Source organism: Tetrao urogallus, assembly GCF_951394365.1.
Source record: "Tetrao urogallus genome assembly, chromosome: 2".
Lineage (NCBI taxonomy): Eukaryota > Metazoa > Chordata > Aves > Galliformes > Phasianidae > Tetrao > Tetrao urogallus.
In genome coordinates this window covers 66960356-66977327 of record NC_136814.1, presented here as the reverse complement: position 1 = coordinate 66977327, position 16972 = coordinate 66960356, and the positions used below count along the sequence as shown (strand labels likewise).

At 42.1% G+C, this 16972-nt stretch overlaps 1 protein-coding gene across 1 annotated transcript; it reads right to left on the bottom strand.

Annotated features, from left to right (window-relative positions):
* Positions 1-5469: 5469 nt before the first annotated feature.
* Positions 5470-7645, bottom strand: CD24 (CD24 molecule; the record flags this gene model as incomplete). Its single annotated transcript, XM_079550276.1, has 2 exons — positions 5470-5652; positions 7565-7645. The coding sequence occupies 2 exons, from the start codon at positions 7643-7645 to the stop codon at positions 5470-5472; spliced, it is 264 nt and encodes an 87-aa protein (XP_079406402.1).
* Positions 7646-16972: the final 9327 nt, after the last annotated feature.

Genomic DNA, 16972 nt, shown 5'->3' with positions numbered 1-16972 from the left:
TGCCTGTCGTGTTTTTGCATTATTTTCACAACCCTGACAAAGGCTAGATCCTCTTCTTGCTTGTTATTTAACAACTTCTTTGTACCTATGCATTGAAACACTGGAACTGCCATGTTAGAGCAAAGGCCCCACTGAGCCCATTTCCATGCTACTACCACGCCCCCAGACTGGCTTCTTCAGGGAGAATGCACCAAGCACCTACAAGGTCATGTGCTTGCTGACTCCTATGCCAATGAGGGTCCTCAGTACAGGAGAGTTTCCATCCAATTTAAAATGGCATTTTCGTCCTTGCTATTATAGCTCTGAACACTACAGTTATTTGCACGTACTCATTTGGTTTTGAATTCTACTGCTCAGATGAACCAGATAATTTGCATTTGCCACCATAGTCTAGTAGTTGTACTTCTCTGGTCTCAAAGCTCATTCTTACTTCCTTGCAAAAAAAACCCAAAAACATGTTTTACAAAACTCAGCTGAAAAAATATACAGGTTTTGTTACATAAAGTTTACACTTTTCAGTATAGCAATCACAGCACTTAAGTCCAATAGTGCACAGTAAGCAATGTTCAGGCTGTGTTTTCAGCAGCAGTTGTTGAAAAGAGGGAAACAGAACAATTGCTTTACAGAGGCGTTGCTTCCTTTAATAATTTGTGCCACATAAAGAATACTTTTCACACTAGGTCATTCAAGAGAGATTTTGGTGGAATGCGATCATTCAGTTTATGCAGCAAAACCAAGCTGCCACGATTTAATTCTGCTGTGTGTTCCATTTTTATATTGTATCCCCATCAGTTGTTAAAGCATAGCTCCTGCTAAGCTGAAAGCATAGAAGAAAGAGTCTCAGATCGCTTCTGAAAAGCTGGAAAATGTTTTATTCATGTATTTATAGCGCATACATTGGAGGGAGTATCACTGGATTCAAAAGAGATTTGAATAGCCCTTCCTATATGAGATTTTGTTAGATCAGGGTTTTGGTTGGGCTGGATAAAACAGACTGTTTTTCTTCAGCTCCAGGTCATTCATTATGGACATTTTACTGAAGACTAAAACACAGCAATTATGCATTCATGAGAAGGAAGCTGAGGGCTTCGCTTGGAAAACTGAAGTCTGATAACCAAAGCAAGGATCGAGTATCTTTCCCAAGGCTACTGCATAATGGTAAAAACAAGACAGTTTAGAGCACAAACTGCAGAAAGCCTGCTGCTTAAAGCTGCTGCAGATAAAATGATGGATTTACAACAACCAGCTTCTTCATCTGTGGGGGCCTGGTAGACCTGTACAGTGCATAAATGTAGTGTGTGCTATATAATGAAGGGCTTTGTGTGCTACTAAGCAGAGCCGACAGATCCAATTTCAGTTATCTTTAATGCAAAAACAAGAAACATTTCCAATTGTATCTATTACAATACAGCTGCTGGATGATAATATCTGCTACCCAAGCCATTTCAGTCATATATGGGAAATCACTTCCCTGCAAAGCCTGAAGGCACATGCAACACAAATCACTCTGAACTGCCTCTGATGCATGCATGTTTCTATACACCCTCACATTCAGGTAGAAGGTGTTACTGTGAGCATTGTTGCAGAGCCCACTGAAACCTGAGTCCAGGGAAATGCTGACTTGCACAGATGCGTGACAAGGAGCCAGGCCCTGCAAGTGTTTGCTCCCAGGAGTCCTTCTATGGCTCATCAGGCTTCCTAATTGCTGCTCTGGGGAGAAATGACTCCACATGAAATGCTGTGCTAATGAAATTAGAGTGTGTGCCTACAGTAAGCGAGCTTGGGAGCATTTCCATCCTAGGATGCTGCCTTATCACACGTGGAGAAAGGCTCAAGCCAAACCATTTCATCTTGCTGAAAACAAGGAAGCTAGCTGAAGAAGCTTATGGGTGTAACAGTGTGGGATATGGCCCAGAATATTTCACCTTGTAGAGAGAATCCCTGAACACGCTCTAAGTCCCTGCAGATTTCTAGACCAATGAAAAAAAGGGCTGTTCAGAATACAATATTCAGAAGGAAGAAACAGTAGGCTGCACACAAGTTTAATTGCTCGTTTTAGATTATTTTGTTTGAATAATAACACTATACTTTATTCATGACTTATGTGGCTAGCATATGCTTACAACAAAAGCAGTGCCATGCAACAAACAGAAGCAGAATTGTTTCAGTCATTGCAACGTACATTAATCCAGATACGCTCCAGCTGGACAAATTTGTGAAAGAAAAGCATAGGTAAGAGCTGGTCCCACTTACTATAGGTGAAATTATTAAAAAAGTCATGAAGTACGTGGGCTCTATTTTCCTCCCATCCCTCCCATTTCATTAAATAAATCCATCATGTTCTCTTTCGCTGAGTGGATTGCTTCGTCAGTGATTCCACTGTTCTGTGACGGAATGGAACAGAACAAAGGTTACCTGATCATTTTTCTAACTCACTCATCTGGTCTACTGAAAACTCAAGAGAGCCTAAATATGCATAAATACTATTAAAAAGCAATCTGCCTTTTTTTCATAAAGCATGCCACAAACTGATCCAACCACTCCAGTTCATTTGGGAATTTGGCAAACATATTTCTCCAAGCATATTCCTCCATTTCATCCATTTTACTGATACATCATAGAACAAAGGCCTGTTGTTTCAGCTTTTTTTTTTTTTTTGGTTCTCAGTTTGTGGAATATTTGTATTTTCAGTTTGCTGTCTTACCAAGAAAGATAAAACATTACATTGGCTGCTATCTGTTTATCTTCTGAGCATGCAGAGAAAAGCTAAGTAAGGGAACAATGTGCTCTGATAGTCCCTGCAGACCCCAAGATATGCTTAAACAGTGAGATCTGATAAACCCATTCTGCTTCTTGGGTTTGTTCAGCCTACTGGAAAAGTAAAGGAACACAAAGGACTGGGCTCTGCACTCCCTCTGGAACTAAGGAGGCCTCTTTGGGGCCTCCTTCCCACTGAAAAAATGCAGATTGTTGAGCAGATTCTCCAAGTAGCTGGGCACTCTTAAATGCATTGCTGCACGTCTAGGGAGTAGAGACAATCAGCATGAATGGAGAGCTATTAGGAAGGAGCATACCTGAAAAGAAAAACAAAACAAAACACAGACAACTCCAGAATGTCATGAACTGTAAATACTTCGTTTTGAATTCCAATTCAGTTGTTCTTGCTCTTCAGGAAAACACTGCATACATTCCTACTTTTAGCCTCTGTCTTCATCAAGCATGGTGAAACTTGCCATATTAGGATATTCTTATTATATTAATGTAGTGTGTGGGAAGCTGAAACCTGAAGCGGTTAATTCATATGCTCTATAACCACAAGCTGAAAAAAAAAAAAACCTTAGCTGGTGTAAGGGAAACAACTCACTGCCACAAGAGACAAAGGAAAAATCTGTTCAAGCGCCATTTGCCTCAAATGAATGCATACTACTACAAAAGGGAGGCCGTAATAAACATGGAAAACTTACTCATTACTAGAAATGTTAATGGAACCTCACTCGCTGCTTTCAGAGCAGAATCCAGGCTTGCAATATCACTAGACCTTGTAGAGAGGAATAAAACTAATCACACTTCAGCATTTCTAGACCTTGGGGTTTTTAATCACATACACTGTCTCACTTAACAGCTCATTCATTTTATGCAGTTACAAGTTTCTGTGGTGTCTGGAAATGCATATAGAATGCGTTGCTTTTCCACCATTTTATTTACAGGTTTTTCCCTCCAATGAAAATCAGTAGCTAGTAAGTCAAAGCATAATTACACAAACAAAAATACAATCAACATTTTACTAGATACAAATGATAAGCGTAAGGAAATGTCCGTGTATGAGTCACTAACATAAATCTGTGTTAGTCTGTTATTAATATATGATATTATGGATTGGTGGTAATATAACTGAAGCACATTGATTTTAAAAAAAATATTTCGAGAGCCATTTCTGTATGACAGGATCTTATACTGAGATATGTATCCATACAGAGTGATAGGATCATATATACTCATGCTCACCATCCTTTCCTCCACCCCCTCCTTAGAAGGTATTATCATTAAGGTAACTGAACTTCCTCAAAGCTTGCTTTGACCAAGTATCAGATATGAAGTGTTGACTGACACTGAAACAATCTGTGCAAGCATGCAATTTTGATTCAGAAAGGTTTAAAAAAATATTTACAGAGGCCATTTTTAAATTGACTGATTAAATTAAGACTCCAATCTTCATATTGCAAACAGCTGATATTTAATGTCTCTTTTTTCGGCTTTTTCCCCCCTCCTCCCCATTCCTTCTCCCCACCACAAATAGCCAGCCCACGTTTAAGGTAAACCATCACAATTAGAACTCTTCAAAACAAATAGTTATTCACCTTGTGCCAAAAAAGAAAAAAAAAAAAAAAGCAGCACTAAAACATTACTCAAGAGATTCTATAAATCCTTCATAATTAAGAAAAGTTCCAGGAGCAAAAAACAAAAAAAAAAACAAAAAAAAAAAACAAAAAAAAAAACAAAAAAAAAACAAAAAAAAAACAAAAAAAAAACACCTTGTACAATTTGGGAGGAGAAACAGGGGAAAAGAGGAGATGCTTATCGAACCCTTCACTTTTTTCTCTGAACTTCATTAACAAAAAGCTCCTGGTACATTTCCCAATGCTTCCACACCTCCTTACTCTGGCACATCAGGTTCAATATGCAAACAATTTAAATAAAATATCAAAACCAAATCCCCATGGTCAGTAATTCAACCCTTAGGAAAACTGGTAATTTTTTATAGTTTCAAAACTAGCCCTGTCTGACTATCCATTTGGTTAGAACTCTGAAATTAAAACGAGAGGATTCTTGCAAGATGTGGTATTCTGTGTTTAGACTTGCAGCAGTTTCATACAAATAATGTGGAAGAAACCTCTCTCGCTTTTACTTTGCATCTTTTGCATACATTCCTACCAGCCATAGATTATAACTATATGGGCTGTGTGAGAAACAGAACCATTCAAGCTTTCGTTTCCTAGTGGTTTTAGGAGCTCTGACTTTATTGAACTTAAATGGAGGGCAAAAACCTCTTCAAGGTATCATTCTAAGCTGTAGATAAAGTCTCTAGCCTTCTGTCTTGGTGGAGTGTTATCATCCATCCTTATTGTGAACGCTGTATTTCTTCTCAGCTTTAAATCAGGGGGTGTCAATTCTGTCTCTTTTTGCTTCCATCATTATGCCAATTTCAAACTTGTTTGGTGAAAGAGCACATTGTTTCACCTCCATGCCGAAGATGATCAAATCCTTTTCACATTGGTCAGCTTTGGAAAGTCAGAAACAGTGGGGGTGCTTCTCTAGATCAGACTGGTACTAGTTACAGTATGGAGTGGAACCAAGCTGGTTTGATGCAGAGTTTGGACTGATTCATTTTCATGCTAGGTCGAAGATCTAGCCACCTCAGATGGTTCAGGAAACGGGGTGGGGAGTGGTAGCCATTTTCCTGCCCTTCTTCTAACAGCAAAAATACAGAAGAGAAACTGAGAGAATGAAAAGGAGACTTGTGGCGGAGTTAAGGGCATTTCCATGTCCCTGAACGGTGGTACTGTTCAGTGAATTTACGGTGGCTGGCAAAGTGGAACTTGCTGAAGAATTGTTTGAAGGTATTGGACTTGTTCCATTGGGATCACAGTAGATCTAGAATACGGGTAGAAAAAGTTAATGAAAAGTGATTTTTTTTTTTTTTCCCTCTTTAAAAACAAAATCAGGAGGTAGGCAGTCTTTTGGATTCTTTTCAAGGAATGATGGGCCTATTTAAGCGGGCTTTGCAAGACAATAAAGGGGAGGCTAAAATGCTGTGGTAATGGTACTGAACTGCAGAACTTAATGGAATTATACTGATTAAATCAAAACCTATTGGCATGCACAGACAATAAGATGTGCAGTGAAAAGTCCATACAATACCAACAAATAGAAAAGATGCTGACAAAGAACAATAGAAATAAAATCCCCACACAACTCTGCATTAATAGTGGCAAAATAGTAGAAATTTGCATCTTCCGTAACTTCAGTATCAAGCTATACCCTACAGACACAGGAAAACTTTGAAAGCTAAGCTTTGAAGCTGGTTCTTCCCTTCAAATTGAAGATGTGCAATATGTAAGGGTGGAAAACAAAGGGAAGACTTGTGAGGGGGAGAGGGGAAAAAATGCACAGTTCAGCAAGCTTGGCTGTAGTTCTGCACCAGCAAACCTGTGTTAAATTAGAGCCTTCTGGTACACTGGAGGAGGGTTTGCTGAAGTAAAAACATTTATTTTTTTCTTTAATGAGCAACTACTTTGGTAAATACTCTCCATAAAAGAAGTCTTTATTGTCTTGTATTGCCAGGGCTGCTGAGAACATTACTGCCTTTAGCAGAAGTGATATATGTTGTACCTCTCAACACTGGAGCTACTAAATCAGTGTTAAATACATTGCATGACCATATCCCTCCAGCATTCTGAGGGAAAGCACATCACAGAAAGATACCAAGCTAGTACAAAGCCTCTGACAGTTAAGATTTTTGGCAAGCAGAAACATACTGGAAACAATTCAAGACTGCAGAACTTTGGAAAAAAAAAAGAAAAAACAGTGAAGTTTCTGTTGAAACCAGTCAGTAAGTGATCAATACAGAACTGCAGAGTTAATACCCTATAAACTGGTTAGGAGGTAAGACCCACCCTGCCCCAGAATTTTCTCTAGTCTTCACAAACACTCCTCCTTCCCTGTTCCCCACTGGGATATATATATATTTTATTTTATTTTAAGTTACATTGGGTGCGAGCACAAAGCCCGGATTTTGGGTGGGTGCATGAAGGGAGGGCTCAGAGACTCCAGACAAAGCTTCCTACCTTCCCTTTACAGACATCGGCACCCACACGATCTGATCCTACTCTACTGAGGCCAACGAAAAAGGGACGAAGTTTTTATTCCCAAACAAAAGCGCAAGCTTATTTGAAACAGCCTCTAAGAAGCTCCTCGCTGCTTATTCGCACCGTGCAGCGTTACCAGCCCTTTTCACGAAGAGTTCTGAGGAACCCGTCCACGCATCGTGGACGAGCACCGCGCTGCCGCCCTCCCCCCAGCAGCTGGCGGAGCTCGGCCAGCACGGCGATGCCCGCAGCCAGCCCCGGGCCGCCCACCCTGCCGTGCCCCACCCGCACCTTGGGGGCTCGCAACAGCGAGACTGACCGCCCTCGGGCTCTAAGTCTCATTTATTGTCAGGGGCCGCTCGGCTTTACTTGAGGGGTTTACCCCTTTTCTTTTCAGTGGGGAATCGATGCTCCTTCGCCACGCGGCGCTGTACAGAGGCGAAGCGCCCGCACCGCTCCCTCGAGGATCCCGCAGACAAAGGGGCGAGAGCCAACCTCTCCTCACAGCACCGAGCCCACCCGCCCGGCGCCGAGCTGCCTCTCCCCGCCCGAGCTCGCCCCGTTGCAGAGCCAGGAGGCTCTGGTCGGCGAGATGGCGGGCCCCTCCCGCAGGCTTCTCCGAAGGAGCACCCCGCCCCTCACCCGCTCCGGGAGGGTCCCCGCGAGGCCGCGCTGCCGTCTCCCGCGGCAAGGCTCACCTGCGTAGGTAGGAGGAGCGCCAGGAGCAGCAGCCCCAGGCCGAGCCGCGCCGCCAGCGCTGTCCCCACGGCCGTCCCCATACCCTTCTGCTGCTGTTCCGCTGCGTGCCACACCGATACTACTGCCGTCCCAACCGCTGCGACAGCGAACGAGACGGCTGAGCCGCGCCCGGGCTTTTTATAGCAGCGCGGGCTGCCGTCACGCCCCGCCGCCGCCGCCTTCCCCGCCTCCTCCCCGCACCTCCGCCCTCCGGGCCCGGCCCTGCACCGCCCGCGAAGTGGCGAGTGCGCAGCCACCACGGCCGATGTCCGGCCTCGGGGCAGAGCTGTGTTTCCCTGGCTATGGGTACTGCAGGCAGAACGTGTGTGCCTTTGTCTTGTGCCCATCTCGTGCTCTGGCACTTGACCCCGGCGTGGCAGGGGTTGAGTTGCAATTACTCGAGATAAATTCTTATAAAGATCACGGAATCATAGAATCACTAAGGTTGGAAAAGGGCTCTAAGATCGCCTAATCCAACCACCAGCCCATCCCCACCATGCCCATTAACCACGTCCCTCAGAGCCACACCCACACGTTTTTTGAGCACCTCCAGGGACCGTGACTCCACCACCTCCCCGGGCAGCCTGTGCCACTGCCTCACCACTCCTTCTGAGAAGAAATGGTTCATTATCTCCAACCTGAACCTCCCCTGGTCCTATCACTACACAGGAGAAGCCGACTTCCACCTCACCACAACCCCGTTTTGGAGAGTTATAGAGAGTTATGAAGTCTGCTCTTCTCCAGACTGGACAGTCTCAGTTCCCTCAGAACATCAGGCTTTTCATTTAAAAACTGAGCTCACAGCTGAAGGAAGGACAGGTAGAGAAAGCTGTATTTCCAGATGATAGAAACAAAAGATGAAGGGTTGAGGAGATGAGGCTCCACCTTTCCCCTGGCTGTTAGGTGAGTGCCTTCCACCAGTACTCAGGCTTCAGGACACAGCTCGCAGTTTCAGACACTGTTTGGATCTAAATATTTTATTGTTATCATTATTCCTCCAAGAGCAGGAAACCTGTGTAAGAAGTGGAATAGGAGGTTCTTCCAGTTGTAACCTGCACATAAGATTCTAGCTTCTGGCACACTGTAGCTGTATTGTGAATCCTCCCAGGTAGGTTCTGCCTCACTGAGTTGATGCAATCCTTACTCTATACCAAGATGAAAGATCTTCAGAGTATTACACAAAGCACTTGTGAAGCACTCCTGGGGTAACGTTTCTCTGGTTTTTGGTGTGTGTTTGTTTTTAAAATCTCTGAACATATTGAGGCTCTAGCTCCTTACTATTAGAGGTATAGTCTGTACCAATCTTTGAAACTGAAGATCTTATGTTTCTGAGTGTTTGCTGGTTGTCTGCTTAAAGCTGATGATGAGAAGTTGGATTTTCATGATTCCAGATATCTGAATCCCCTATGGGAGCAGTCACGTGAATCACAGCAATGAAGTGAGGCCTTAGACTATTCTGACACCAGATCCCCATTCTGCTACTGCAGGAGATGCCAAAGGAATGTAACCTTGCTAGGGCTTTCCAACAGCCGCAACAAAGACTATTGTAGCATAAAGCAGGCAGATAATTTCCTTTACAACCCCTCCCACCTTTTATTGGAGAAAAAGCAGTGATACAGCCGTTGCATGATCCTCCAGGGTTACAGCAGTAGCTGAGACACTTAGTCAAAGCAAAGACAGGTGGGAATGATGAAGTAGCAATCAGACAGCCTTTCGCATTCTCTCTACCCAGTGCATTTACCTGAGGTCTGGAAGTCAGTTTTAGTGAGGCTTGTGCAAAGGTCATGTAAGGTGACTTGAACATACAGAGCACTGCTAATTATCATTATACAGTATATTGCACTTCTGGTATTTTAACAAGTTACATTGGAAAAGGAGATATTTCTTCTTGCTAAAATGTTAGACAAGCTATTTGCTTAATGGTCTTTTAAAGAAAGAAAATGCAGAGGTTTTAAAATATATGTCAGAAGTGATAAAATACTAAAATAAGGGCACTGTGTAAAGGCTATGTTCTGAGGTCATATTTCTGAAATATTCCTGAAATACTCAGGCAAGTATGGCATATGTATTGGCAGCAAGGAAGAGGAACTCTCCAATGGATTCTGTTAAAGATTTATCTGATCAAGACACCAGGACACGATGTATGGATGTTTGTACAGAGATGAGAAATACTGAGTTTAGAACTGTACAAAGTGAAGTACTGCTATCTGGTGGCCAATAGGCACTTCTGATCTTTTTTTTTTTCTCTTAAAAGGTGATGCACTCTCTCAAAACACCCTCTGCTGTGTATTTTAAGAGGTTCCATGGTGCTGAGATGTGTTATTAGGTACCATTTTTAAACGCTCACTTTTCTGTTTCCTTTATGTTTTAAAGTCAGAAGAGCACTCAGCATCTCTCCTAATTAAACATGTCATATTTGGTGAGAACACATAACAAAGAGAAGTGCTAAAACTATTTCAATCTTTTGGGTTAAATAGAAATCAACTTGCATATTCTGCTGATGACTTTAAAGTTGGTTCAACTTTGCAATAGACATCATTTTCAATCTAGTGATCAGAAGCAAAATTTGCATTACTTTGCATAAGATATTAGCAAACAGGATCCGCTGAAATGGGTATCAATAAACAGAAGTCATCCATAAAAGGAAATGGAGAAGTAGTCTCTGAAACTTAAAAGTAATGCATTTGAATCTGGACAAGCTTTAGGAAAATAAGTGTAGTCAGAGCACTGAATGGAATTCATGAGAACTAATTTTGACATAGCCATTAATTTTCTCTTGCCTTTATCTTCTGTCTTGATCCATTTAAGCTTAAATATTTTAGGAGCATCAATTGCCAAGGAGAATCTCTGGATCCAGTGCTCCCAACCAGGTCTTCACTCTTTGGCTGTGTATAGATCGAATCTTTCTTCACATTATGGCACATCTCAGGCTCTTCATCCATTTTAAGCTCATGCCAGAGTGCACTGCAGCTCTCAGTAGTCACCTGGGTCATAACTGTATTATTTTACTTAATCCCCAACTGCGAGCATGTGTTGATACTTTAGATCCTGATCGTTTTACAAAGGAGAACTTGGAAGAGAGAAATGCAGCTTCCCAGTGTACACTGTCTAGCCTGCATATGCTGATCTATGCTGACATCCTCTGGTGGTGGGCTTCTTTGTTGTCCATTTTTCCTGGATTTTGCCTTGAGAAACTCCCAGGTCAATATTTACTAACATATAAGAACAGTATCTTTTCCTTATCTAGGCTGGCTCTCTTGCTGCTGATTTAGTGGGAAGGATCTATCTTGCCAGAGCATCAGATCTCCAGCCACATAATCAAATCTTCCCAGCTCTTTTGAAGCACCCTTCTTTACAAATGCATCTTCAGTAGCATTGCAGAACAAGTTTGAAATTCTGATTGGTTGAAACTAATTTTATATATCTGGCCAATGCTGTTAGGTGTGCATATTGATTTGAGCACTTGGAATATATTTTGAGGATTACTTCTTCCATTTGAGGGTTTACAGTCTGTTTTTTGGCATTGTTAGTAGAGATTTTAATGGAAGACAGGGTTGGTGGGACTGTAAATATCCACTTGGTGTTAACTTATGATTGCACTCAGTTATACATTTGTTCATAAATGGGCCTTTACTGGTATGATCCAAACCATCGCTGTAACAGGTTTCTCTTCTATGCCAAACTGAGACAAAAACAAACAAAAAAGCAAACAGAATCAGGCTGCTTAATTAGAGGTGTACAGTTATGGAGGTAAATTAATCTACAATTTTCAGCCCTGGAATCCTAAGTCTAAAATAATGTCAACAATAAATGTTTAAGAATAGCGGCCCTAATACCAATGGATCTTATGATTTCCTGTTCAGTTTGGACAGTAGAGTGTGGATTCAGGTCTGCTTGAAAGCACACCTTTCTCTCTAAGTCAAATAAACTCTTGGGTGACATCAACACAAATAAACAGAAGGTGAGCCTGTTCTCTAGTCTTCAAACCAACTGACATGTCTAGCCACATACAAAATAGTAAGCTTTGCTAGGCTCCAGAAAAGAGCTGCTGAATCCAAACTGTCTGTTGTAAGGCAGTAGTCCACGGCCCAGGCCAATCCCTGAATCCTGCCCAGGAGTAGTTTGGTATCGTATTGCTAGGTATGGGATGAAACCAAGGCAGGGCTTTCCTTGAACTCATCAGGCATACTGTTGGATAACAGGTCTAAAGACATGGAGCAAAAGTCATTTGCTCCATTTTCTCATTTAAGGTAAATTTAAAGGAAGAAGGGAAAATTCTGATGAACAGGCTGGAGCTGTTTATTTTATAAGACAAAACAAGAATGAATATTATTAAAAGATGCATAAATGAACAAGATTTAGAAGATAGATCAGCTGTTCTTTCCATTTCGTCCTAGAAAAAGGGACCAGTTGGGGAATTGAAAAGATGGACAGCTGCATTGTGGATCATGCTAAGACTTCAGGTATCTTTTCAGATAGGAAATTCTTTACTGCAAGATATTAGACAAGGTACAGGGGGGGATAGAACATTTATCAGTGAGAACATCCAGAGTTTAAATGGAAAATATTGCAGGGACACGCCTTAATGGAAGATAGATTTTCCTTCTGTGTAATTCACACATTCTCCTCATACTTCTGGACCTGAATGCTGGACAAGATATCCTTGACTCCAAACAATATGATTGTTCTGACATTTCATCCATCCCCAATGCACTTTTATTTATATTATTTTCTTTATTTTTTATATATATCAAAAGTGTATTGAGATCCACAGATACATTTCTCTTTCCTGATGCAGTACTGCTTGTACATGCTACTGAAGGTAATGTCTCTGAGTCACAATGAAATGTAAAGTACTTTGAAAACAGCCTTTTTTTCTGCTTTTAAAAGCAAACCCAAGATAAAGCATTACAAAAACAAACAAACAAAAAAAAAAACCAAGCAAACAAATAAATGCTTTTTAACTGTACACAGATGAGGGAACAATCTAAAATCTCTCTTTGGTGATTAATTATATTAAAGTTATTTGTGTGTGTATCTTGAATTAGGTGCTATCAATTAGAGAAGAGAATGCTACATTCTAAGTAGTAAAGCCATTAATCTGAGAAGAATACAGAGAAAACAGAAGTAAATAAGTAATTCAAACGAATTAACATTTGTTCATGGAATATGTAGTTGTTTTGGCTAATAAGTAAGTTTCAAATAACAAATGCTTAGCTGATTATTTTTCCTTCTTGTTGCATTTGCCGCCTGATGTTAGCAGGAGCTAGATAAATCCTAGAGCTGCAATCAAAGCTAGCACAATCATGGTCACTGCAGAATGAATGAATTTCCACAAGCCTGTATTAAAAACCAGTACATCAACTTTTTCTACAAAAACAAAGACATTGTATCTTATTACCAAACAAGGAAAGGAGGAAAAACATTTCTCATTGCAAACCTCTCACCAAACTGAGGAGTTGAAGAATTAGCAGTGAAACCATGAAGCCTTTAACCTGTGGGTAGCTGGACTGAATGCCAGGCTAACTAAAGGAAGCTGCTATTTTTCCTCCCCGATACTTAGCTACTGATGTAAAACTGATTTTCACTGTCCAGCAGCCTGTTAATTTCTAATCTTGGTGGCTTACCGTGCTATGAATTATTAGGATGGCTTCTATCAGCTTCTTTAGTAGTGATTAAAGTAGTCAGCACTGCCTATCCTCTTTTTCTTTCTGATTATGGCTCAATGGGGCATTCTAGTGTAAAAGAGAAATGGATTCTGTGTGCAGGGTGACACAGTGGCTGCAATAAAAAGTGACAGAAATTCGTAACACCACTGCTATTGGAGGGGATGAAATGGCAACTCAAAGAGTTAGTAAGTAAAGGAGACAAGGTTCCTTCAGTAAAGGAACAAGATTCAGCATACTCAGGGGCTAGAGACATTAAAGGAATCCTATAGAGGAAAAAAAAAATCCCACAACATTTTATGGTAAAAATGGCACAGTACACAGTATATGCTATGGGTAACTGCATAGAACAGTGTGCCAACTGGAAAGGCAGCAGTGGAAGGACCAGAAAAAGAGTGTCTGCTGCAGGAAGGATCAGCTTTCAGAGATGTGTTTTAGAGAAAGAGGTGGTAAGATTATTTGGACATGGACTGGATGTAAACAACAAGTTAGAGGAATTGTCTCCAGACTGTGGACTAAGAGAAGAGAGTATCTATCAGTTGCAGTCGGTATGTAATACTGGAAGGGGTGAATTAGCGGTCAGGGAGATTTAGCTCATTATTTAAATGAATATGGACAAAGTTAAGGGTGGTGCTCACACCGGGACACTCTGTTTTCCCAGGCCATATACATATGCATAGAACATTGGCTGTGTACCTTCAGTGCACCTTTAAATAAGCAGTGTGTTTTACAGGGTGTGTAGTTACAGCAAGGTAACTCTGAAGATAATTCTGCAGTGACAAGTAGTCTAGTGAGGTGAGCATTGTGTAAAGGTAGAGTTATAGCATTAGAGTACAATGGTACAGCTACAGCTACTAACAGGGCTAGGAAAGCTGTATGGTGGTCTCGACTTCATTTTTAGATTCAACGAGTACCAACAGATCTGGTACTGCTGTCACTTGACTGACTTCACAAGAAAAGAAAGGAAACAAAAAATCCTGAGCAGTGGTGGAAGGATTTCTTGATTATAGACACAACATACAAGTTAAATGCTAGCAAGAATTTTCTCTGAGATATCAGAGTAAGAAGACTAATTTTTTTTATGGCTGAATGCCGTAGAATATATATGGAAGTGCACAAAATGAAAATGCTTTTGAGAAAAGCTTCTGTGGGTGCAGCTTGAGCCTGCAGAGCTTTGTCAGGGAGCCAATCACTGCCATCTAACGGTAAACTGGAGAAAGAGATAAATTGCACTGCAATCTTTACCCAGTCTGAGTGTTTTGGTTACAAAGATGGTTTGATGTAATTAAAGTAGAAGTCATTAACATTGCCTTTATTTTTTTCTTTTTGGTCATCAAAATGTGCACTTAATAACCTAGGTTGGGAGTTTCCAAGACCCCACATAGCTGGAGCGTAAATCTTAAGGATGAGGGTTTTCATGGCCCTTCTAACTGCAGCACAGAGGAACCTGGTGACAAGGCCCTTTGCAGCCCAGGGCAGAATGGATCCTGATGATAACCTTGGCAAGGTCTGGCATCATGGCAGAGACAAAGTAGTAACATGAAGTATTCCTAAGTAAAACAACTGCAGCAGTTGTTGTTGTAGCTAGACTGGGAGATGGAGCAAGTGTGACAGAGGTGATGTCCAGTTTGGAGCTGTGCAATGGGGAGATAAACCAGGTGCATGATGCCTGCTCTTGGCTGCCAAGTTACATTTTCTCTGTGAGTGAAGAGGGACCTGAGAGCAATAAAATTCACATTCTGAAGACTGTAAGTCTTACAGGAAAGGGTGTTGAGCAGTGACTTAATTGCATTCTGGATTTGAAATGGGCCTCTATATCATCATATTTGAAAGATATAGAAGATAAAGGCACTTCAGACAAGTTCTTTAATCCTACATGAGTCAAATCACATTTTAAGGCTCTGAAAAGAGCAGATTGAATGGAAAATTGGTTGTTGGGTTTTTTTTTGTTTTGTTTTGTTTTGTTTTGTTTTTTGGTTTAGTTTTGTTCTGTTTTTCCATTGGGGAGCTAGCAACTCTGCTCAGGGAATCTCTGCTGTTTAGAGATACATTTTCTGTTCTGACTCATATGTCACTATGAGTGCAGGAAAGTGGCTTGTACTTGATTTTTTTCCTTGATAATGATGTATGTGTATTTTAAGATACATGGATGAAAATTACAAAAAAACTAACAGCTGTATTCCCTACTGAGACTGGTCAGAATCTCTCTGACCTGGGCAATGGAACATTCAAAACATAAAGATATAAAGATATTTGCAGCTTCCTTTCCAATGAGGCTTTCAAGGAGGGAAATAACTTTCCAAAGAACTGCTTTGCTACAAAATATCCCTGACATAAAAACCTTTCCTTCAAAAATTTAATGGCAAAACTTACGCAGGTGTTAAAACTAAGCTATCAACTATAATGCCCACGCTAATTGCACAGCTGCCATGCAACAATACCCCCACACCGCTTCCTATACTGGCTGATAACTTTCTAAGAGAGGATTGCTCTGCCAAGTGAGGTGAAGGGCATTTTAAAGTAGAAATTCAAAAGTGAAGTGCTTTTCCGTCTGCCAAAATTACCCCAAACTTTGCACAGCTCTTTGCACCAGGACAAGATGCTGTTGGTTGGATGTGACTGCACTCTGTACCCATCTGGTGTGGATAAGGAAAATCTCCCAAAGGCTGAGCAGCTGAAAAGTGGTCACGAGGAGAGGTGCGAGTGAGGTGTGGCAGAGGGATGGACCTGGCTAATGGCTGAGCTGCAAAGAGAAGGGATAATGGGTAGCCATTGGTGGTGGAGGTGTGAAAAGGGAAATGCAGAGTAAAGGAAAGAAACGAATCTAAAGACGTGAGAATCCCAAGATATGGTGTGACTGGGATTAGATTGTCATTGTGCAAATGAATCAGTGGGTGAGAGACTTGGACATCTGCTGGAGGCATTTCTCTTGGGAGAGGTTTCCATTTCCCGTTTCCTGGCTTGGGAATGCAGGCAGAGGGGCAGAAAGCACACACTCTGGCCCTTAACACTGAAGTCCCTGTGGTTTGGTCGTGCGGTGGCAGAAAGCAGCTCTGGAAATGACAGATGAGAAAATCCAGCATCTTTGGTTTTACATGGAGAGGTTTCGGGGCAGGAGGAGTACTCAGACCTAAATTAGTAATTTATTTCTGCACTTTCAGCAGTTGTTGTAAAGGGAAAATTATAGGCATGTTGTAAATATAATAAAAAATAAATATGTGTATATATACACACACAGGAAAAATATATCATTCTGGGAAGGCTCTTCACCGGAGGGCGGTGGGCATGGAGCAGGCTGCCCAGGGCAGCGGGCACGGCCCCGAGTGCCAGAGTTCACAGAACGCTGGGACAGCACTCTCGACACGGGGTTTGATTTTGGGCGGTACGGTGTGGAGCTGCTTGGGTCTCATCCAACTTGGGATATTCTGTGATTCTATGACACCAAACGGGATGCGGTCCGTGCCAGCCTGAGTGCGATGGCAGATGGCCGAGGCCAGGCCTGTCTCTCGCGAGCGCAGCTCCGTTTCCAGACGGCTGAGGAGCCAGCGGAGCCGGGGGATCCTCCGAGTCCCTGACGCCCGGCGGGCCGTCAGGGTACAAAGAGGCGAAACGGCCCGCTCCCCCCCTTCCGCGGCAGCCGGCCGGGCCCCGGCAGAGGGCGCCGACCGCGGGCTGAGGCGACTCCGCCTCCGGTCTGCCAGC